The following is a 22,682-nucleotide window of genomic DNA, read 5'->3' on the forward strand; positions in this document are numbered from 1 at the left end:
CTTATTCCTGAAATATGGTAACTTTTATTTCTTAACTGGAATATAGCTTTATGGATTTTCGTATTTGGGTTACTGATAAAGTAACTTTGTCGCATTATGCGATGGTTGCTGTGATGATATGGATATACCTAATTCTCCCGTGTGTACCTGTCTAATGTTTGTCGAGTTAGTCACGAGACATTACTTTCGTTAGGTAGTAAAGAGACAGTGTATTTAATATAGACTTTGTTCTCGGGGTTCAACTTGCAGCACAATTTGATATATTGCCCATTTAGTGAACCTTATACGTGATGGTGCTTTGAACCTACATCATTGTTAAACTTTTTAAATATTTTAAATATTCGTGATTGTGGCGGATAGAAACATAATATAGAAGATAGTGAACCACTCCATACAAATATTCCATCGAGACTAATTTGCAAACAATCCTGTAGTGAATTTTCTCAGTACAAAGAACATTTGAGGGTGAAATCCACATGTGATTTCTTTATTTTTACTCCGTAAATTTTGTTAACAATAACTTACTGTCCTGTGCGCCATAACTCTCCACAATTTGAGTCTGTTATACTACGGGCGCAACAATCGGGAAATATTCCATGGGCTTACAAAACTAAACAACTATGTGATTTATGTTGGTATATAGTGAAACCCAAAACATGTTTATTTTTACCTTACTCTATATATAGAGATACGTAAGTTACTTCTGTGACTTGGAAAATGCATTAATTGTTTATTTTTTAGGCTGAATTTGATATGTAACAAAATGAAGGGAAATAATAATGTTGAAAAGAAATGCATCATAGTTACATATCACTGTATCATGTTACTATGTTCCTATTCTTTTAATTACTTGGAAAATATTCACAGCTGGGCTGGTATTACAGTGAAAAGATAACGCACCAACTATGTATTATGGATAACTATAACATTGCTTCTAGAATTTTATTTCTAATGATTGACATTTTGAAACTAGCTGTCGATCAGTATTGTTAGGATGGCACCGAAAATAATTTTAACAAATTTTATTTTACTAAATAGAAGTAAAGAAGTAGTTATCTACACCATGGAGTTAAAGCGTTATCTTCCATAGGGAATCCCGGCCCTGACTACTAAGGAGAATATTTAGATAAATGAAAAATGAATTAAATAATATTGTGATTGTCAAACTTCTTAATTCGACATTTAAAAAATCACATTTCCTAATAAAATTTCTTTGTGTGAAAATTATACTTCACATTTTTCATATTAAGTTTTAATGGACATATTTCAGTTTTTAGATCGGTATTTAAAACTAACTGATAATTCGAAAAATCTAGTTCAATATAGTAGAGTTAGTTTTCTAAATCTAGTAGATTAACGATTTACTTTAAAGATAATTAAACTTTATATTCTTACATGAATAGCGTGAGAACACAATTCTCCTTACTGATTTCAAAGACTTGATTTTTTTCTAGAACTGGTGGAATTAAGACATATCTAAAATATTTGTTAATAACCTACTAATTGACGTTGCCTGTTTGTGATGTTAATCACAATTATTTTTTTTTATCTCTGGAGATTTATTTTATAGGTTGAGCCTATAATGCTGTGATGCTTTGGATCTAAACAAATCTTCAAAATTTACTTTATTGAAAATAAAAAAAAATCATCTTCCTATTTTACTTAAAATCTCGTATGATCTCCATTATTTCTTTTTATGTAAGGATTAAATCTGTGATTTCTTTTACACTATAAAATTTTAAGGCCAACATTTGGAGTTGTGATAGTGTGTATTAGTTTTTTTTTTAAACTAACTCGGAATGGTGGGATGGTTTGTTACAAATTGACTCCAGATTATAAATTGACAGTATTAATATTTTTTACGTCCATATAATGGAGTTTAGTAATTTAGCTCGTATGGCATTTAAAATTGAGTGTGATATTTTTATTTATTTATGTAATCAATGCGGATGTCAGGGTTCCCTGGGTACAGACTTACAGGCAAACATTTAATCCCATTCATAGATTATCATCAAATATATACATCATATCATAGATACAGTTACCGTGTGTATATTTATATCTACATATATTAGAATATTTTCATGCATTGGACCCAGGGAATTAGTGTAATAATGCCCCCCCCCCCACCTTCAACTAGAATAAGTGAAAATTACTTATAGCTTAACTTAATAGCTTATTTTTGCAATACAATTCCTAAAATAAATATATCGAATTCTTAACTCGAATTGTAAAACTAACTTAAAACTATTATACAGGTTATCCATTAAGGACGGGTTGATGTTGACAGGCTGTGGCGGCCATGTTGTTTTGTCAAATCTGTTGTTTATTTTTCTGATATCAGCAAATCACCAAGGCAAGTTACACAACTGAACAGCACATCCAAATTATAAAGCTTTATTATTATAATGAATCGGTAGTCAAACCTTGTGCCCATTTTACGGCAGACGCGGTGGCCCGTCAAAGTCGACTTTCCAACATTTGGTAACTGAATTTGAGATGACTGGTTCGGTAAACAATCAGCCAACACCCGTGCGTCTAAGGAGTGGCAGATCGGCTGAGAACATCACCGCTATCCATGAAAGTGTGCAGGAGAACCCGAAGCATTCAATTCCTCGTGAGGTACAAGAACTTGATCTTTCGCAGACTTCAACTTGGTGAATTTTGCATTGAGACTTGGGCCTGCAGCTGTATAAGATCCAACCGATTCAGGAGCTCAAAGTTAATGACCATAGACAACGCCATTTGTTCGCTGACTGGGCTTTGGAGTGTTTGGAAAAAGGCCCCAATTTTAGCCCAAAAATCACCTTTAGTGATGAGACTCATTTTTGGATCAATGGCTATGTTAATAAGCAAAATTATCATACACCAGGTGGCAATAAATCCACAAAAAGTTGTTGGATTGGATTTTTAGGATCCGTACGGTAGTGCAAAGCCACGGCAGACATTCAAATTATGTCATATTCTGTACATAATGGCATACATATGCCTTTCAAATAAAAAAAAAAATTGTTTATACTTTATACACAGCTTGTTTTATTCCATTTCAACATCGATCTGTTCTTGGAAAACCCTGTACTATTTGAAAATAACTCATTCGGTTTATAAAATTGTTATGTCATCATTGATTTTGCTTTATTTATTATTCAAAATATGGCTTTCTTAATATTGTGAGACCTCTTTCTATGAACTAAATTTGTTATTAAATCTGGTTCATAGCATGAAAAGTATGCTGTACGAAGTGCTTTTTCCTGTGAGAAAAGAATTAATTTCCATCAGACCCTTCATAAATAACTAGACTTTTTTGTATATGGTTACAAGTGTACATGTTCAGGTGCTCCAAGTCTTTCTCGTTTTTTCTTATATTTTTAACGCTTTCAAATATATCTCTTTGTGTCCATCTCATGACAGAATGGCGATTGTGGGCGATATCCCTTCATCTGAAGCGGTCCTGTACTGCTCCTTAAGCATCTGTCATTGTTAACTCTTATCAGTTTCATGACCGGATTGCTCCATCTGGTTGATTGTCACTCTCGAGACCTTTCCGACACATCCCTCAAGATTTTTCCCACAGGCTTTTTCATCAGGACTTTTTCAAGAAAAGCCCAAAAAACTGAAGGTTTAAAATTGTATGCCTGGCTGACCGCGGGTCAGCCAGGAGTCGCAATAGAATCCCCAAGTCACATTCGTCGCTAATATCACATTTAAAGTAATATACACTGGGCGAACCAAGACCTTTATCAGCCGTTTTTGTGTTGTTAGTTATTCTGCGATTTTTCCATATTTTTACCAGATGACTCTTGGCAATACCAATGCTCCGCCATGTTTCACTTTCGCGATCGCCTTTATGAAAGAACCAAGATAAAGGAAATAATTGACTCCTTCTAAGTGATTCAAATGAGTTTATTAGAAAGTTTTGTTTATTGAGCGAATTAAAGTTTGCAGCTTTATTCAACTGATAAGTTCTATCATATCAGTTGCCGATGTTGTGATAACGGTGGTGTCATCAGCATACCTCAGGTTTGATGTTGTCCATCCTCCTATGGTGAAACCTCCTACCTAGCATCCTAATCCTTTCGAATGATGTATTCACTATAGTTGTTAAAGAAGGCTGGGGACAGTAAACAACCTTGCCTCCTAAAGGTCTCCAATTCTATTTATTTCAGCTGTATTAGAAAGTCACTCCAATACCCTATTGTCAAACCTCTATAGAAACATGTTTATTCCATTTCCCTAACATAATGCGTACACATCTTCAGTTCCATTCCATAACTCGATGTTCATGGTATGACAAGTTTGTTGTAAGGGGTGTTCACATATATTCACATATCCTTTCAACAATGTCAAATATCAAAAATTGTCAATTTTCAGTTGTGCATGTTTTTGGAATGCCCAGAAAATGTACTATATTCCACCAAAAGCGGCATATTTTTAATTTAATATTTACCCGCTACAGGGCAGAAAGTGTTGTTTTTGCATTTTGAAGAAAGGGTATTGTTTAATTATTTTTTTAAATACACTAAATATTTTTCATATTATTTTTTGACATCTCATCAAAGATGAAGAAGAATATGGAAGTCTGGGCATTTACGGGGCTTACGACCGTCATAGGCTGGTTTGAGTGATCACTTTACACACGTGTAACATTCACCAATTCTACCCATTATTGACAACCACACTACTCAAATTCTTGGAAGTTCTATATATATGAACCAATTTAGAAACCTTGTTCATGAATCACTAAAACTTCACTAGAGACATCTATTGGTGAGATGTAAAGATGTAACTTCACTAGATGTCTCTAGTGAAGTTTTAGTGATTCATGAACAAGGTTTCTAAATTGGTTCATATATATAGAACTTCCAAGAATTTGAGTAGTGTGGTTGTCAATAATGGGTAGAATTGGTGAATGTTACACGTGTGTAAAGTGATCACTCAAACCAGCCTATGACGGTCGTAAGCCCCGTAAATGCCCAGACTTCCATATTCTTCTTCATCTTTGATGAGATGTCAAAAAATAATATGAAAATAACTCCTGTAATTTGGAGATAATCCAGATTTTGTGAACAAGTATTTGGACACACTCAAAATGTTGTAAATATTTTTCAAATGGAGAAAAAAACATTCAGGTTTTACCTAAAAAGATCTGTTGCACAGTAAAAAGTTGAATATGTGGCTTGATATTTATTTTAAATACAAATAAATTTTATTATATTTTTAAAGTGTGAAAACAATCTCCTGAAAAATCAAGTTTTTGATTTATGACGTTGTTGAAAGGAGTGAGGGATATGAGGCCTCACTATGTTTCAAAATGCACCTACGAAACAGTAAATTATTACTACTAGGGATATTAGATTACAAGAAATGACCAGAAAATTTCAAATTAATTTTGGGGTTTTTCTTCAACGATAATTATAAAGGAGCTTTTGAAATTAAAATTATTTCCTGGACTGAGGATTTAAAATTGTTATGCCCTGAACTGTAGACTGGCATACAGAAAGACAATTAAAATGCAAATCTTAAGTACTTACAAATTATGATTGTATTTTTTAATTTAGTTTATATGTATTTTTTAAAATATATTTATTAAAATATTTTTCAGTTGCAGGTATGTTTTACGAAAAAGACTTTCCTTTTTCGCTGCATTTTATTACTTATACATTATTTTGATCATTTGAAACAATTTATACAATATCTTCATATGAAATTTATATACTTAACATATCATGTGAATAATACCAAAAAATAAATGCTATTTATGTGTCTGAATCATTCTAAAACATTATCTAGCATCGCCTCCCTCTTGGTGACCTCTATGAAACATACACATAGGGTATTATACATCTCTTTTAAGGTATAATTCATCATTCCTATTATCTATAGTTTAATATACTTGCATTATTAATTTATTATTTACTTAAAAATCAATAATGGTTTTGAATGTCACGGCTGTTGGCTATAAGCTCAAGATATTAGTTTATTTACGACCGGAGGTTCATTCTCAAACACAATCAATATTTAAGAGCATGAAGTGGGTAAGCTGAATTGTACTTACGTTTGGGAACAATCAAATACATATTTCTATAAAAAATTACTATTTGTAACTGTACCCTACCAAAAATACATCTTTGCAGCTGTTTTCAAATTATAGGAAAAGAAGTAATTTTAGTCTTACTAACACTTATGAGTATGGATGGTTTCAGTACTAGGGCTCAGAACTTTAGGGTTTAGCCTATATTGTAGAATACTCAAATAATGATGAAGACATTTATGCCAAACCCAAAGCGGCGCTTAACAATCCGAAAACCTTCATAGAGTTTAATTCATTATTACTCATTTTCGCAATTTTCCAACAATTAGAGACGGTGGAGCATCATTTTCATTTTGGTTGTGGAAATTGTTCTGCAGCTGAAAAACCAATTGTTCGCATAGCCAGGAGAAAACGGGGACCTTGCCAGGAAAAACCTGGAGATGCTGCAATTGTGACTGGGAAGAAATCTAAATAAATTCTTTAATCCGCCACGGAGAACATGTTGACAGTGCCCTAGTGATTATGAAATCTACAAGTTCTTATTGATTGTCTCAACTTACGTCGAGAGGTCTTCTCCCATCTAAACAAACTTCAACTGCATCTTACTCTTGAAAAAAAAAGATGTGGTTGTACAATACAATAAATAATTTGTCACACATAATATCTTGTTTTCTCTTGAGTATAAAATAATATTTGGCATATACAAAAATAATGTTCAAATATTTTTTGGCGAATATAAATCTGATCCTAGTCATTACCTCTTGGAAACGGGTACCTTCTCTAAAGAGGTGATAATGGTACTTGTGGTTCCAGTCCAGATATTTCGAAAATGTAGTTAAGATCATTTTTTCCCATTCCTCACGGTGACCGTTATTTGATATATCCATTTCTAATGTAAGTTAACTACTCCACGCATTCAAAATTTCATCCAAATTTTAGTTGTTCATTTTTTTGTTTTTGTAATTACCGAACGTCCAAGTGACTGAATTCTAGCTACGGCTTATGTAACACCACTTATCATGACCCTACTCAGGCTTCAACTTTTTAAGTTTCGCGGCCTATGCCTACTCGTGAGTGGATTTACTCTTGATTAAAGTTACTATAATTTCATGTAATTCATGAGTGAAAATTCTAGGCCAAAACACTTGCTAATTTTAGTTGTATAACACTATATAAGTGCCATGAGAATTACTAGTGACTAATTCTGGATTACTTATCCAGAGCCATCTAACAAAATTATCTCACTGCTGCTGTGATTGGACAACGATGACCGCACATCAAAATAAACCTAATGCCGCATATTATAAAAATACCATTTTACAAACATTCATTGCCAATTAACATTTATTTTAAAAAGGTAAGAAATCCAGATATTCACCAGGTTTAATTTATCTCATCTGGATATACTTCCCTATAAAATATATATATATATATATAAGGTGAGTTGCATTAAGTTGGTAAATTTTTTCAATGTTACCTCTTAACCCCTCAAGAATTTGCTACGACATATCCAGTCAGGCAATAATAATAATTTTGGTTAAATTATAAAGGGCCATTTTCGTAAGATTACCTCAAGGGTGCTTAAGAGCTGTTTGCGAATATGAGATCCTTGCTGTTAGTAATTTATTTTGCATTAAACTTGGCCTGAGATTTTTTCCAGTCACTATGTATAAATCTAGTATGTATATATAATTTAATATTACCCTGGACTGGTCCCTGAAGCGCAGGAGTGATCACCTCGTCTTCATGTAAGTAACGATGAAGATTACCCTGCATCAATACGATGCAACGCCCTGTGCACCATTGGGTGCGGATGAGGGTTAGAAGTATAAACATGAAAAAAAATTATTGTCTTCATAATCTTACTGTTTATTCCAAAATTTTCCTGGCAATCTTTATATTTAAGTTTCGTTTAAAATATTACTACCACAAAACATTGAAGGATAGGTACAGAAGGATATTTCAAGTGAGGTACAAATTGTTGATTTCACTAATTATTTTTAAGTGGTGAGTATTACTTAGGTGACATATAATAGCAAAGTTCTCATGGTAGATTTCAGAGTCACTTGGACGTAAGGTAATTTAAAAAAATGCTAAATGGATTTTTGGTACTACATAATAAAAAAGGACTATAAGTTTTGTGGGTAGATATGAATCTATTTGGTGGTAGGTACTTATGTAAGTATTTGTTTATAGTATTGATGCCGCCTTTTTTAACAAAAAGCGTTATTGTCTTTGATTATATCCAGTTTTTAGTTTATGGTTCCTTTTTGGGCACCACAGAAGTCTATTGAAATCCGGATTGCTTCTGGTTGTTGGCGTCGCTTTTCGTCGATTTGCCATTTTACTGAAGTTTTATACCGTGCATATACAAATCAGCCATTATGCGTAAAAGAAAAAATATCAAAAAATCCGAAGATGAGGACTCCTCAGAAGTAGCGGACGAACCGGAAGAGTTTCAGGATTCCGGCGAGGACTGGACGCCCGACGCCACAGCCGTAAACACAATTTTTTAATAGGAATTACTTAAGATAGTTATTTTTTATATTCTGGTCGTGGTGCTGAGTTTGCAATCTTATTTATCGTTTTAGGAAGCACCGGCTAGAGGTGGCGCTCGTAAGCGCACGGGTAGAGGTTCGGTTAACAGTTCTACCAAGAAGAAGCGAAAGAACTCTTCTTCAGAGGAAAGTGAGCTGGATGAAGACGCGGAACAAGAAGAAGAGGAAGAGGATTCCGAAGACGAAAAGAATGGATCTGATGGGAACAAGTCTGATTCTAGCCAGCAAAAGGATGTCCCCAAACATTTTCATGTAAGTAATTTGCTAGTTTTACCCGGCGTTTTACTAGCGCCTTGCACCCATTATTCTATGGTTATGTTATGGCGTACAAGCATTTTGCCGACGGATTTGTCGATACTCGTGTTTCTCGAACAATTTTAGTAATAGTAATAATCCTACTTTTACTGCTTTGCAATTTATTTTAAACAATAACATGAAATAAAAGTAGTGTTCATAAATTAATTAACCTATGATTATCTGTGTCTCATAACACAGATAATCATAGGTTAATTAATATCGATTAATTACATTTCTGCCATAGTAGAAAATTTTCTGTTTAAAATACTTTTTGTTTTTGTTTATTTCACAAATTTGTCCAATTTATTGTGTTATTATTATTTAATTAACAAGTTCTTATGTGAGTTCTCAACATAATCTATGGTTGAGTTGAACAAGCTTTTCATTTAGCATACACCCTTATTTCAATATAAAATTCCTAAATGGAGAAACCCAGATTTGTGAATGAGGATTTGGACACACTCAAAATGTCGCTCAAAACAATATCTCAACATGTAGTTCGGCTTGATCATTGCTTGTGTTAGTTTTTATTTAGCATTTTACAATTTTTTCCATGGCTGGCAACAATGCAAATGTACTTGAAATGTACTAAAATAAAAAAAACTTAAAATCTACCGAAATCAGAAGATTACAAACCTTTTTTTTTCATCAAAAGATACACAATTATTTACTCCACTCCGTTTACCTATGTAAACAACATTTTGAGTGTCCAAATACTTCACAAATCTAGATTATCTCCGATTATGGGAGTTATTTTTCATATAAAGCCCCGTAAATGCCCAGACTTTATTTGTAATAAATACGTTTGATAAGTTTCACGTTTTTAATGGAGTAGTCCGCCGACGAATGTTTAGTTATCAAGGGGTAAGAGGCTTGCCTCTTGGTACAATAGTAAGAATTGTAAAAGCAGATATGAGAAATTCATCAGGAAATAAATATTCCTCAAATTTATTTTGCAATTGATGGGAATCGAACCCGCACAGAGAACATCTACCCAACTATCTCATGGCACCCCTTGAATCAACCAAATGCTTCAATGCTACTGTTAGAATTGTTGTCCAGTACAGCTTTACACATCCAAATGTAGTTTGTCACGAAATCGATTTAAGTGCTTTATTCTCCTTACTAAATGATGTGTGTAATCTTGCAGACGCCCAAAAACTGCCAGCTCTGAATACAATCTGTATGATATGTGTGTGAAAGAGAAGTCCATTAGAGAATAAAAAAGTATGATTCACATGTGAATAATGCGTTTAATATAGTAAGAGCAGACATTCAATAATTCCTAGGAATCAATATTTCTGAGTTCGTCACAAAAGTAGAAGTAGTCCCGTAGAGGTTTCGGATTTAGTGTGTATATTGTCGCAGCCTGATTCCCTGTTTTCTAGAAATGTCGAATGAGAACCATCTTCCCACTATTTGTGTCAAAGTCCCGCGTCTAGCCTCGACAGTGGTCACGTGGCTACATGAATGTTTCTTCGGTTTCAGTCGGGGAACTTTGTCCTGTTGAAGAGTGACGTGCAATGGGATGGCGAGAAGGTCACATCTAAAGCTGCCGATATCAACCTCTGGAAAATAGATGGGAAGGCGCTCCTTCAGAAGTACATACCCATGGAGTCCAATGGAAAGACTCTTCATAAGTGCACGTGTGTGGTGAGTACATTACTATCTTTATAAAATAAAACTATTTTGTTTTTAACCACCTTTTTTTGGTTCATTTTTTTCTCCAACCAGTTTCAACAAGAACCTTGTCATCATCTTTACTTTCTGCCGGCACTTACTAAAATAGATACATTTTCCATGTGACGTGATAGCTAATGTTCGTTTTGCAGTACTCCGGATGGAACGTGGACAACAGAGAGAACTACTATCCTGTCACCGAGATCTTGGACAAGAACCCAAAAGCTGACACCAAGGAGCCGTGTGTAGCTATAAATCTCGCTGACCTCATCAAAGTGAAAGACAAAAACTAAAATTTATTATTTTATAAGTGTAATCTTAAGTGTAATGTTTCATTTTTCAACCTTTGACCAACAAGTATTGTAAAACTGGAGCAAATCTTTCTGTAGGTGGAAATCTCATATTGTTCTGCCCATAATCAGGATAATACTACAAACATCATCTTTGGAACAGTCAATCTCAACATTTATCAATTGTTTTATTTTTACTTTTAGCACCCAGTTAATTGTTTTCAATTTAAGTCAGATTTCCTTCACACGAATACTGTTTTCTTCTTCTTTAATTAAAATGTGAAAATGTTGTAATCATTCTCAATAATTACGAATTCATTATATGTATTAACATAAAGTAAAATATTGAAAAATAAATATATTAGTATGAGTTTTTATTATATTACAAATTAATACATATCACAGATTGAAAGAGCTAATCGCTTCCTGATTCACTGCTACTGGAGGAATACGTCGGCAAATCTGGTTCTTCTGTCTTCCGTTCTCTAGCATCCTCGAGATATTTATTCTGCGCTTGTACGACTTCGCCACTATTTTCACATGATGCATATATGTCCAGTAATTCTGAGTTTAGAGATAAGAAGGAATGGCCCCAAGAAAACTTTGACAAATAATATTTTGCTTCTTCTCTGTGTCCTGAAAAACAAAGTTTCATATAATATTGATAATAATGGGCAATTTATATAGCACCGTTTTGCAAAAAATCACCTCAAAGGCGGTTGGTTATATGAGGATGGTTCAATCTAAAATATTACTATGGTTTGAAGTTATGGAAACTGAGTTTAAAATTTCTCAGGTTTAAACACCGCTGATATCTGATGATTGAAGAATATACTGGTAAAATTTTGGAGTCGTTAGAAAATAGGTTAGCCCTGCGCAAAATTTGAAATAAAATAAAAATGGAACTAATTTATTTTTCACATGGTCAAAATAAATTTGCATCACCGATGGTGACTCCAAGACAGACAGATCTACATAAAAATCATATTTCTAGCCCTGGACGCAGTGCCTAGATGTTTAGTAGGATAATAATGAATTAGCAAAAAAATATATGCATTTTAATATTAGCAAATATGTATTGACATAAGGTTCATACATGTGCTTGTGATACAAAGTATTATCAACTTACTAAAATGCTTTCCTTAATAAATGAATAAGAAAAAATTAAAATCATAAGTGCTGCTATAACGTAGTTAGGTAAACACTGCAGCGTTGCGGGTTCCATTTTCACCAATTGCAAAGTGAATTTAAAATAATTATCTTCAATTTCTCTGGGCGTTTGTAGTGTATTTTTCATATTTACCTTACTACCCTACATGCCGACAAGTCCCTAAAATAGAGGGTTGTTCTTTTTTTAAAGTATTTTTTAAAATTAAACAACAATCTTGAAAAAACATCCGGGTAATAATACCATTTTGTTGGTCAGTGTGTCTTGAGCATGATCAAGAAATTTATGAATTTGAAAATGAAATAAATAATTCACCAGTAATGTGCATTGCTGCAGCCAAGGCCTCCACACAGCTGAGCTGACAGGGTTTTCCGTAGTTGATCGGATTGGCAGCGACCAAAAAGGGCAGAAGTCTCGGATTCGGTGACTTCATTTTGTGGAATGGAGTCTCTTCAATTTTAGCCCAAGAACAATCTACAACGGCGATCCCACAAGATTCTATTATCTCTTTGTCTTTTGGGCTTACACATTGTGTTCCTACTGGAGTCAGTACCAAGCCAGGAAATCTGCAAGAAATAAAACAGATTGACAAGGTTTGGTATGTAATATTTTAGTCCACATCCAATGCAGTTATCTCGTTTGGCTACCATGCGTAAGGTCCTGGGTTCGATTCCCAAGGAGGTCAAATGAAATATGTTCTTTTTCCTGGAATAATATTTATTTTACAGAACTGATCACCTTGTCTTGGTGTAATTAACACCGCAAACACTATTGGCAGTTGTATTAGATAAAGTCTGACAAATCACGCTATCATTTACATATTTACAAAACATGCAGTTGCTCCAGTGAAAATTCAAAAGAACCAGAAAATACCAGGATGTCCCTTATTTGAAAAACATTATTAGTTGCTAAAGCGTGTTACTGCATTCCATTCTTGCAACTTTAAAGTTTGGTTTGTCGCCATCAAATTTACCTCTCTTTGGAATTGGTAGTCATAAAATGCAATTTTTAAAGCATTTAAACATATTTTATCTGCAGTTGCCAGAGTATTGCATCCAGAAAAAATAATGGTTGCATTTTTTTTGTTGGTTGGGACTAAACATTGTATATGAATAAATAATTTGATTTTTCTTTTGATTTGTGGTTTACAGCACAAAAAAAGGAAAATTTTAACTGGATGTCAGAGGACACAATTTTTCAGATTAAAGAAAGTATTCTGATACTTGTGTAAGTAAAAAAAATCAATAATTTGGCCTGTCATAAGCTGGATATTATGTATGCCTTAAGGTTGTGCGAAAAGTACATATATTTTTTCCAGCAAAAGTAATTGTTGTTCATATCAAAGTCTCGTGTTTCATGGCTGTGTTTACATACAGAGCACAATTTTGCATTTGCATTCCTTACCACATTAGGGAGTTAAAATGCTAAAAATTGCACTCCATATGTAAACACATCTAGAGAAATATGACTGTTTAAATTTTTCAAATCAATACTTCTGCTCCTAGAAAATTTACCTAGTTCAGCGTGAACAAGGTAAGTTCTTTAGTAATTGGTTAATCTTTTTGTGCTGGTTTGTGATCTTGTGATTAGTGTCACGGACTCAAGAGGCAGTTTCTCGGTTCGATCACACTCTGCACTTGGCAGAGTGAGATAAATTTCTATATTTCAAACAGGCTGCTTATGCTTAGGGTACAGATACACAATAGTGGTATTTACTTAGTAAAACATTAATTAAAAATACAGATACACATGCTACTAATGAGCATCCTTAACACAATAACTGCCAACTATGAGATAACTCGTAGATTGCGTTTTTTGCTAGGACGCCGACTAGTTATCTCGTACTGTGTTTACTTGCCATATTCGTGCAGTTACAATAAAATTTGTAGTATATCAGTGTTCATATGGATAAATGGCTTCTAGGAAGAGAACAAAAAAATCAATGCTGGCTTACATGAACAGAAAATTTAATTATAAAAAATTTATAATTTTTATTTGAAGCATTAATTTGTGATTTTCCATTTTATAATTAAAAGCATTGGGTTTTTAGACCGGAATCCTGAAAATTGCCGTGGCAGTCAACGTGTTAAAATAAGCATGCTCAACCTGTAAACAATTGCTCAAAATAAGCATGCGCAAACCAAATACTCCACACACATGACTAGCAAGTTATCTGTCAGCTTAGTGTTGAAAATGGAAAAACAAAGTGGTCGTTTGCACAAAACTGAATAAAATCATTCTTTTGTTGCAATGCAATGCATCCAAAAACTTCTGTCATCAAGAAAGAGGAGAAAACGTAGGAGCAAGTACTCAATTGCTAATAGAAAAAGATATTGAGGCTTATAAAAATCATTTGGGCATGCTGCCGCATAAGTTTCATGAGTTACTCTCTAAAATTGAAAGTCTTGTACAGAAACAGGATACACACATGCGAAATGGTATCCCGGCTAAAGTGGCATTGGGATATCGAGCAACTGTGTCGATTTTTGGGCACGCTCATTTCAAGCAAATTACATGCTACTAAATAGCACTTGCTCAAATGTAGCATGCACATTTGCTCAAATATAGCATGTGTATCTTTTGTGTATACCTTTACATAAAAATAGTAATCAAAATTAAATTATTTGTGCATATTAAGAATACAAAAAAAAAACTTTAAAAATATACTAAAAACAAAAAACTTTTAATAACCAACAACAAATTACCGTTTCATAATTTGACAAAGCACAAATATTTTTATTTTTTATACAAAATGATAAGCCCGCCAACACCGTATCAGGACAAGTCAGGCCAAAGACGTGGGACTAAGACATACGGTTAGCCTATTTAAATAGAAAGAAATTCTTAAGAAATAAAAAATATTGTTCATAAATATAAGTGATTTTCACTCTAATATTTATTCAATATTACCCTGGACTGGTACCTAAGTGGAGGGCTGATTATCTTGCCTTCATGTGTTAACGATCAAGATAATAATGCATTTATATGATGCAGTGCCCTATGCACCATCGGGTGCGGATGAGGGTTTGAAGAGAAGGTATTCAAATTCCCAAAACACAGATATATTATGTTACCTTTGGCCAAGTTTCAAAGTCCTGATAAGTTTATGTTTGGATAATTTTCTGCCAGAGCATTTCTTGGGATCACAATGGTTTAAATCCCACATGGCTACTGGAAAAGTGGCTTCACATCCTAGACCATCGTCTTCACTATTAGGCTCTTCTTCATCGTCATTAATAGTTAGTTCATTAAAAGTTTCAGCGTATTGTTGGTCGGACTTTAAGGGTCGGTTTTTATTCGGATTTCGTCCTTTCTTTTTGTGGTTAGGTGCCATATTCTTTTATTCTAAAATTAAACATATTCATAAATATTTTGGAGAGTGAAGAAAAGGAGCAAGTCAAAAAAGACATCTGAGGGACGATTTTTTACGAGAGTTTACTTTGCATTAAAAAAATCTTCATGTTTATGCGTTTGTTGACCTACTTAGCGAGCTTTACAACCGAAGACTTACTAATATGTATATTTACAACTGTTTACAACTATTTGAAGTTTTAGGTTAGAAATTTCATCATTTGACGTTTGAGTAGAGTTGGACGTTGTTTTTAATCGATATTGAAAGTAGTTTTTGTATGGGATTCATGCGTTTCTAATTTCCGAAAGAGGAAAACAAGCATGTGCTGGCCACCTAAACAATAGCGATGTAACGCTAAAATGTGCAGCGTTGACAAATCGTGTGTAGTTTTATTGTAGTGTTACCAGCAAAATTATACTACAATTGTAGTGTTTATTTTATATGAAAAAAATGGCCAAAAAGAAAGTCAGTCGAAAATCTTATCGGCAACAGCCAAGCAACCTTAAAAAAGGATGTTGAGAATTTTATATAACGTGGCACCATACTTTAAACGTAATGTTTGATTCTACAAAAAATATGGGTGGGGTACCTACATATATATAACGTAGCACTACATCGTAGAACTACATGCTATGCGGACTCATTAGTACTAAATGGTACGCAATTAGTTAGTTAGTCTGTGACACTGTGAATTAGTCTTTGGTACGCAAGTACGCAATACCAGTACGCAGATTTTGACAGCTGTGCGTTGAGTTGACGCAACTATAATTGTTGAAAATGTCGCTAAATACCGCCCATGCCGATAACGGAGTGTTACTTCACGCTGGAGAAGGGTAAGTTTGCTGAATTTATATATTTTCTTGTAATTGACAAACCATACATGATACGATATTGTGAAATGTTTCGAATGACGCTATCTCGATGGATGACACATTTTTTGTGTACACTGACAATATTGATTTGATATTACTTATTATAAATTTGTTTTTAAAATCTGTACTTTAATCATTTTACAGTCAGAATTTAGCAAGTAAATTTGTTTACAAATTTGGCTTACTGTATTATGTTTTCAGTGTTCAGATCTTGAGGGTATAAATATGATGAATTGTGTTATTTTTCCAGTATTCTTTTATTCTCCGAAAATGTTAACATGGAGTTAACAGGACCGGATAGCCACGAATTCAAAGGAACAAAGACTGGCCGAATGTATCTCACCACCCATCGAATAATATACAACTCCAAGAGTCCTTCGGATCCCATGAGATCATTCAGTTTCCCGTTCATAACACTGAGTGATGTGAGTCTTTACATGTATCATTATATGACACAACATTATCACAATAATATGTAATACTGGTTTAAGTAGTAGTGAATTATCCTGATGAAAAATTTATGAACCGCCTAGTGCAGTGTTCCGCAAACTTTTTCTGTTCAAGGTACACCTACCAAATTAAGAAATTTTAAAGGTACACCAAAGAAAAAAACTAAAGTTTATTTAATAATGATTTATTATTAAAAGTAATATCATGCGAAAACATATGTATAACATATTATGTTTAACCTCTAAGCTGCTCAAATACTGACATTCATTTATGTCCATACTCCCTTACTACTCCCTTATTAAGTAATGGGTACTTTTTTAGAAAATATTTAATGTTTATGTAAAACAAAAATTAATTTTTGTAAGCATCAATCAAGTATCTGCAGGTTACTGTAAGTTGCTTATAATATATCAACTTACTGGGGGAAATATCCTTTTATTATCAATGAAATAATGAAAAAATGGATAATTTTAATAAACAAATATTTTCTTTGTTTGAATAATGTTATCAACATGATTTCTAATGATGATAAGAAAGAAATATTATTATTCTTGTGAACTTATTTAAAATCTTATCTTATAATTATGTATACAATATTACTATTTGCTTTGTTAATAGTAACTATACTGATTACTTTCATCTCTTGATTTTTTTTCTGCTTTTCTTTAAAAAAATCTAACACTTCTATGGCTGAATTATGTGTGTGCTTATTTAAAAAACAATATACATAAAAATATGTATATTTGTATATTTTTTGTTTTTGTTTTTCTTACATGGTTTCACTAAAACAATAAACTATTTAATACAAATTTATAATATTATAACAACATGAGATGATGCAATAATATAATATAAATAAGGAATAGTTTGGATAAGTCTAAACTTCTATTAATATCTTTTATATACTCTGGGTACCAAATGAACATATTTGTTCTTTCTTGTATAAAATTGTATATTGATTTAATAATGAAAAAACATTAAAAAGGTTGGAGTGGAGCAGCCGATGTTTGGTGCGAATTTCATAAAAGGAAAAGTTGCCGCTCAGCCCAACGGGAACTGGAGAGGTGAAGCCAAATTCAAAATGACTTTTAAATCTGGCGGTGCTATCGAATTCGGACAAGCCATGCTAAAGGCAGCATATTTGGGTGAATATTATTTTATTTATCTTCATTAATGATGCAGTTAAGTAAATTAATAAAATGAACTATTTAAATATATTATATCAGTGGTCCCCAACCCCCAGGCCGTGGACCAGTGCCGGTCCATGGGTCAAATGGTATTGGACCTCCTAAGGCCCTGCTAGGAGGTGCCTTAGACGCGTCACCTGTCATTGTTTTCAAAATAGTTCTAGCGCTACTTCCCAACCACTAAAAACCCACAAACTGGTAATGAATGGATCAGCGACCCATTTGTCAACAAACCAGGCTAATCTAGCATGTCACGCAAGAAGAAAATCAACCGCGAGAGAATTCAGATGACGGCGGCCTTATCTGCATGAAGCAGGGTTTTCTGGAGTGATAATAACCAAAAGAAAACAACGGAATGAACTGGACATAAGCAACACACGTCGGGTGTCATTATCTCCTATTATCCCCAGATGGAACAAGTCTCTATGCAAACAAACAGCTCAGGGTTCTCATTCATTTAGCGTTTTAGTGAGTTTAAAATGTTTCATCACTTCATATTAATTTTTTGGTGTAACTGTACTTCATTTTGAAGGCATTTTGAAATAAATAATATTCTTAAATCAAAACAAGTAAAAAAAATTATAATCAACATCCCCCTTCTCAGCACGCCGTGATAAAATTATCAAACCTTGACCAATCCGCGGCTATGGAAAGGTTGGGGACCACTGCATTAAATGATTTTTTCATGAAATTACTGTGAAAAAGACTCAAAAGTCATAATAAATGCCAAGTGTCCACCAAGACAATAAAATTGTCCTTCACCCTAAGTTTCTTCGCATAAGTCATTTATATCCTTTCAAATATATTCCATTTGAAGGGATATGTTGAAAACTGATTACATAAAAAGGGTCATAAATGGGTCTGTTGTTTAAAAATGTTGTCTGGTACATTGTAAATAAGTATTAGTATTGAGAAATCTTATGGGAAAAAAAACCGATAACATTTTACCCGGTTTTTGAATAATAATCCGAAGGTAGGGCAGTTGATGTAGAATTAAAATGTGTGAAATGCAGAATTTGCCTTTGTGAAGTTAGAAATCGAGGTAACACTGTCGATTTGATTTTGTTAAGATGCGTAGTGTAAATGAAGACTGTTTGATTGCAGCCACTCGAGGGATGAATGCTAATGACGCTCCTCCCCCGTACACTCCTCCCAGTGGGCCGTGGTATGCCGCACCCCCCCCGGCCTACGCCCCCTCTCCGCAGGGCTACTACGGCTGGGTGCCCCCGACAAATGTGAGTACTCTTAATCATTCTTTTCAGATAGTACAATAATAATAAATATATTTTTAAATAAACAAAAAAATATATGCAAATTATTATGTGGTCACATTTGTCCCATTTGCAATACATTTTCACATCAAAGACTCATATTAAGAAGTCTTGTCCTTTGCAAGAGCGTTCCGTGTGATATACACATATGACTTGAGTTATTTTATACTATTTTTTTTTAGGAAAATGTTAGTAATGTTAGTATATAACCATTCGATATGTACCCGTCTCTTCGTCAGGTGTGTATATCTATTTTTATTATTACCCTTTCACAATTGAGAATTGTCATTTTACAGGCATTCCCAGACCAACCCCCGCCGAACTCTGTGTTCATGTCGAGCGCGCCGCCACCGTATCCAGGTATTAATATCGGCGGGTATCCCAACCAGCCTCCGGCCCAGGGAGGAGGCTACCCACAGCCCGGCTATCCCGGAACCCAACCGGGTTTCCAAGGAGCTCAGCCGAGCTATCCTGGGGCGCAACCCGAATACCCTGGGGCCCCACCGGGATACCCCGGGGCTCAAATGGGATACCCTGGAGCACAACCTGGATATCCTGGAGCTCAACCTGGATATCCTGGTGCGCAACCGGGTTATCCAGGGGCCCAACCGGGTTATCCAGGCGCCCAACCGGGGTATCCAGGGGCTCAACCGGGATATCCTGGGGCCCAACCGGGATATCCTGGTGCTCAACCGGGATACCCTGGAGTCCAACCGGGATTCTCTGGGCCTCAGCCGGGATACTCTGGGCCTCAACCGGGGGCCCCTAGTTACCCCCAGCCAGGTGCTTCTGCCCCTCCGTCATTTGGTAATGCTACAAAAGAGTAAAGTTGATTATATTGTGACGTCAAACTTCTCCATTGTATAGAATATTCGCTAAAATATAAATTAACAATTTATTTACTTTATTACGTTTGTTAACTTTAAATTTCTACTTCTATAAACTACATAATCTTATATATTTCTATTTGTTGTATAATAACAGAAGAAGAATATATGTATGAATATAAAAACACTGTTTTAATTTGTAAATGGATTTTGCAAGATTCCTTGAAACATCTGCATACTTTTCCAAACATGTAAGCTTTTTTTCTACCTTGATTATTGTAATACAAAAATACAATTTACATTGTCATCATAATTTAATCGTAAGCTTTTAGCTCGTATCATTTTAAATAATTTTGAAGTGCCAAATTATTTCATATTAACTATTTCAAGCTTCATCCATTCCAAGCTACTGTAAGATATGAAGTAACATGTAGTATTTTTTATTTTATTATTTGTTTTATATATTTTGAATGTCATTAACAGATGCTAAAGCCGCTGAGGCAGCTCAAAGTGCGTATTATGATCCTAGTAAGCCCCAGATGGCTTACGTTCCACCACCGGCATATTATGTAAGTAACTCTAGAAGCTGGCATAATTGCCATAACTATAACTTTTATACCTTAGGATACGGACAATTGAATTTACAAACCTCAAACCCAATCCTATTAGACTAGTTTACTATATGAATTCAATAATTTGCTTATAACCTCAAAGTAATGTATATTATTAGATTAAAACCAATATTTTTAGCTTTTCCACTTTTTTTATTTGACCAGCGACCGGGTTTCGTCGTTACCGACATCATCAGACTGGACAGACGAAACCCGGTCGCTGGTCAAATAAAAAATGAAATAAAAAAAGTGGAAAAGCTAAAAATATTGGTTTTAATCTAATAATACATATATTAAAAATGCAATTCCATCACGAAGTGTCAGTGGATAATATAAATCTATTATCAAAGTAATCTGACTATGTAAAACAGTATATTCGTAGGTTTTTTCATGTGCCTGTGCAGAATCAAACTGTCAATAGTGTGTAAAGAAGTGTTTTGATATTCTTTTATCCATGGGATGACACGAGTCCAATCGTTTGAGTGTTCCACATCCTTTCAACTTAAATCTTGTCCTTATATTTTGTTTTGTACTTTTTTTAGGAACAGCCTCCGAGTTATAATCAATCGATGTCGAAAAAGGACCAATGAAAACTCAGATAACCCACACTGCACCAACTTCCCAATTTTTGCCTTTTGTAGACAGTCTTAATGCTTTTTTTGTGCATGTTACTTTATTTTATTTATGAATGAGAAAGAATGTATGGCAAATACTTGGCTTCGATTCCTTGTTAGAAAATCAATTTTTACTGAGACGTTTCCAGTTTCAAATTTGCAGGTAGTATTTTTATGGTTGGTTTCCATATTGTTCATTTTATTAGCAAATACCCAAATATGATAAATACATCATCGCCATACAATAAATATCCAAAAGCTGCTTCTGATAAAAATGACTATTTGCATTTTAACTTGTATTGTAAAAAGTACAAGTGCATTATGTGATGAATGAGTTTTGTTTTTAAAGACATTTGAAAGAGTCATTTCTTTTGTAAATAGTAAATATGTACTGTTCTTTTTCAGTGGCATTAAATTACTTTGTAAAATAAAGTATTTTACTCTATAAATATAAAGAACCCTTTGAAAAATAAAAATTAAATCTTCCTTTGTCACTTAATGGATTTTTATTGTATGGGAACAATATTATCAATCATGAAATGTTTGTTTGATTTCATTCTTTTTATCGGTTAGAGAAACAGTATAAATTAGTTTCGGAAACTGTAAAAATTAGCAAAAAATAATAGCATATTTGTTGTATTAAGCTGGAAACATTATTTGAATTGTGGTGTATTATAAAAGTTGTTTTTTCACTCCAATGTTGAGCAATCTGTAGGTGTTATATGTGAAGTGGACCTTGAGCCGTTTAATCAAGGTAATGACTCCAGATTGTCGCAGCACTTTATCTCACATTGTTCACATACTTGTCACGTCTTCTACATAATTTAGTGATCATACCAAATATAATTTCTAGTAATGTATCATCATGCCAGTCATATTTGCTTAATTCGCTAAGTTGGATACATTCCTTGTTTTGCACAACGCAAATGAAATTATTAAAAAAACTAGACAATAAGAAAATTGAAATTGTTTATTATTTTCATAAAGTTGCATTATATTTATAAAGATGTTTATGAAATATGTAGGTACATAATATATTTTTGAAAAAAAAAAATATATTATACTAGGATTAGTGACGCTTCATTTATCACAAAGGCCTTCTCGATATTGTAAACAGTATTTGCCCGTGTTGATTTTCAGAATTATTTTATCTAGATTTATTATATATCTGTAAAATCTATATTATTATTGTTGTAATAAAATTTGCACTTCAAAGTGAGAAAGTTATTTATTTACCTATCCCCCTTTTTCAAGACATCAAATTATTATGAAATAAATACTAAATTTCATATCTGTATTTCTATAATAATATTTGGGGAAACATATAGTCCTCCGAAGACAGAATTCCATGTTTAAAAAACACAGCAGTTGAGATAGACTTATATGGGTGACCATAGCTTACATACATTGTATGCGTGCTAAGATCTTGTAATTAGAAACATGGAAGACCTTATTTGTATAAAATTAAATAAAT

General features: G+C 33.6%; 3 protein-coding genes across 6 annotated transcripts; 2 read left to right on the forward strand and 1 right to left on the reverse strand.

The window, feature by feature from the left end:
- Nucleotides 1-8,320: 8,320 nt before the first annotated feature.
- LOC148312690 (uncharacterized) lies at nucleotides 8,321-11,213 on the forward strand. Its single transcript, XM_088275381.1, has 4 exons — nucleotides 8,321-8,529; nucleotides 8,623-8,841; nucleotides 10,375-10,539; nucleotides 10,719-11,213. Exons 1-4 carry the CDS (start codon nucleotides 8,416-8,418, stop codon nucleotides 10,857-10,859), a joined length of 639 nt encoding a protein of 212 aa, XP_088131507.1. The 5' UTR covers nucleotides 8,321-8,415; the 3' UTR covers nucleotides 10,860-11,213.
- A 2-nt stretch (nucleotides 11,214-11,215) lies between these two features.
- On the reverse strand, nucleotides 11,216-15,591 carry LOC148312691 (18S rRNA aminocarboxypropyltransferase). 3 transcript variants are annotated; one of them, XM_088275363.1, is made up of 4 exons: nucleotides 15,536-15,591; nucleotides 15,099-15,369; nucleotides 12,340-12,590; nucleotides 11,216-11,492 (listed from the first exon to the last, which is right to left on the reverse strand). In XM_088275363.1, the coding sequence occupies exons 2-4, from the start codon at nucleotides 15,356-15,358 to the stop codon at nucleotides 11,272-11,274; spliced, it is 732 nt and encodes a 243-aa protein (XP_088131489.1). In that variant the 5' UTR covers nucleotides 15,359-15,369; nucleotides 15,536-15,591; the 3' UTR covers nucleotides 11,216-11,271. The 3 variants fall into 3 exon arrangements, with proteins under 3 accessions (XP_088131489.1, XP_088131480.1, XP_088131496.1); XM_088275354.1 differs by having other exon boundaries at nucleotides 15,508-15,591; XM_088275370.1 differs by having other exon boundaries at nucleotides 15,464-15,591.
- A 507-nt stretch (nucleotides 15,592-16,098) lies between these two features.
- Wbp2 (WW domain binding protein 2) lies at nucleotides 16,099-22,423 on the forward strand. 2 transcript variants are annotated; one of them, XM_088275334.1, is made up of 7 exons: nucleotides 16,099-16,209; nucleotides 16,499-16,673; nucleotides 17,684-17,843; nucleotides 18,990-19,120; nucleotides 19,453-19,963; nucleotides 20,467-20,552; nucleotides 21,137-22,423. In XM_088275334.1, exons 1-7 carry the CDS (start codon nucleotides 16,154-16,156, stop codon nucleotides 21,182-21,184), a joined length of 1,167 nt encoding a protein of 388 aa, XP_088131460.1. In that variant the 5' UTR covers nucleotides 16,099-16,153; the 3' UTR covers nucleotides 21,185-22,423. The 2 variants fall into 2 exon arrangements, with proteins under 2 accessions (XP_088131460.1, XP_088131465.1); XM_088275339.1 differs by having other exon boundaries at nucleotides 19,453-19,516.
- The last annotated feature ends 259 nt before the right edge of the window (nucleotides 22,424-22,682 follow it).

The sequence above is a fragment of the Brachycentrus maculatus genome, unplaced genomic scaffold (genome assembly GCF_059751285.1).
Source record: "Brachycentrus maculatus isolate JH-2025_06_01 unplaced genomic scaffold, ASM5975128v1 h1tg000036l, whole genome shotgun sequence".
Classification (NCBI taxonomy): Eukaryota; Metazoa; Arthropoda; class Insecta; order Trichoptera; family Brachycentridae; genus Brachycentrus; species Brachycentrus maculatus.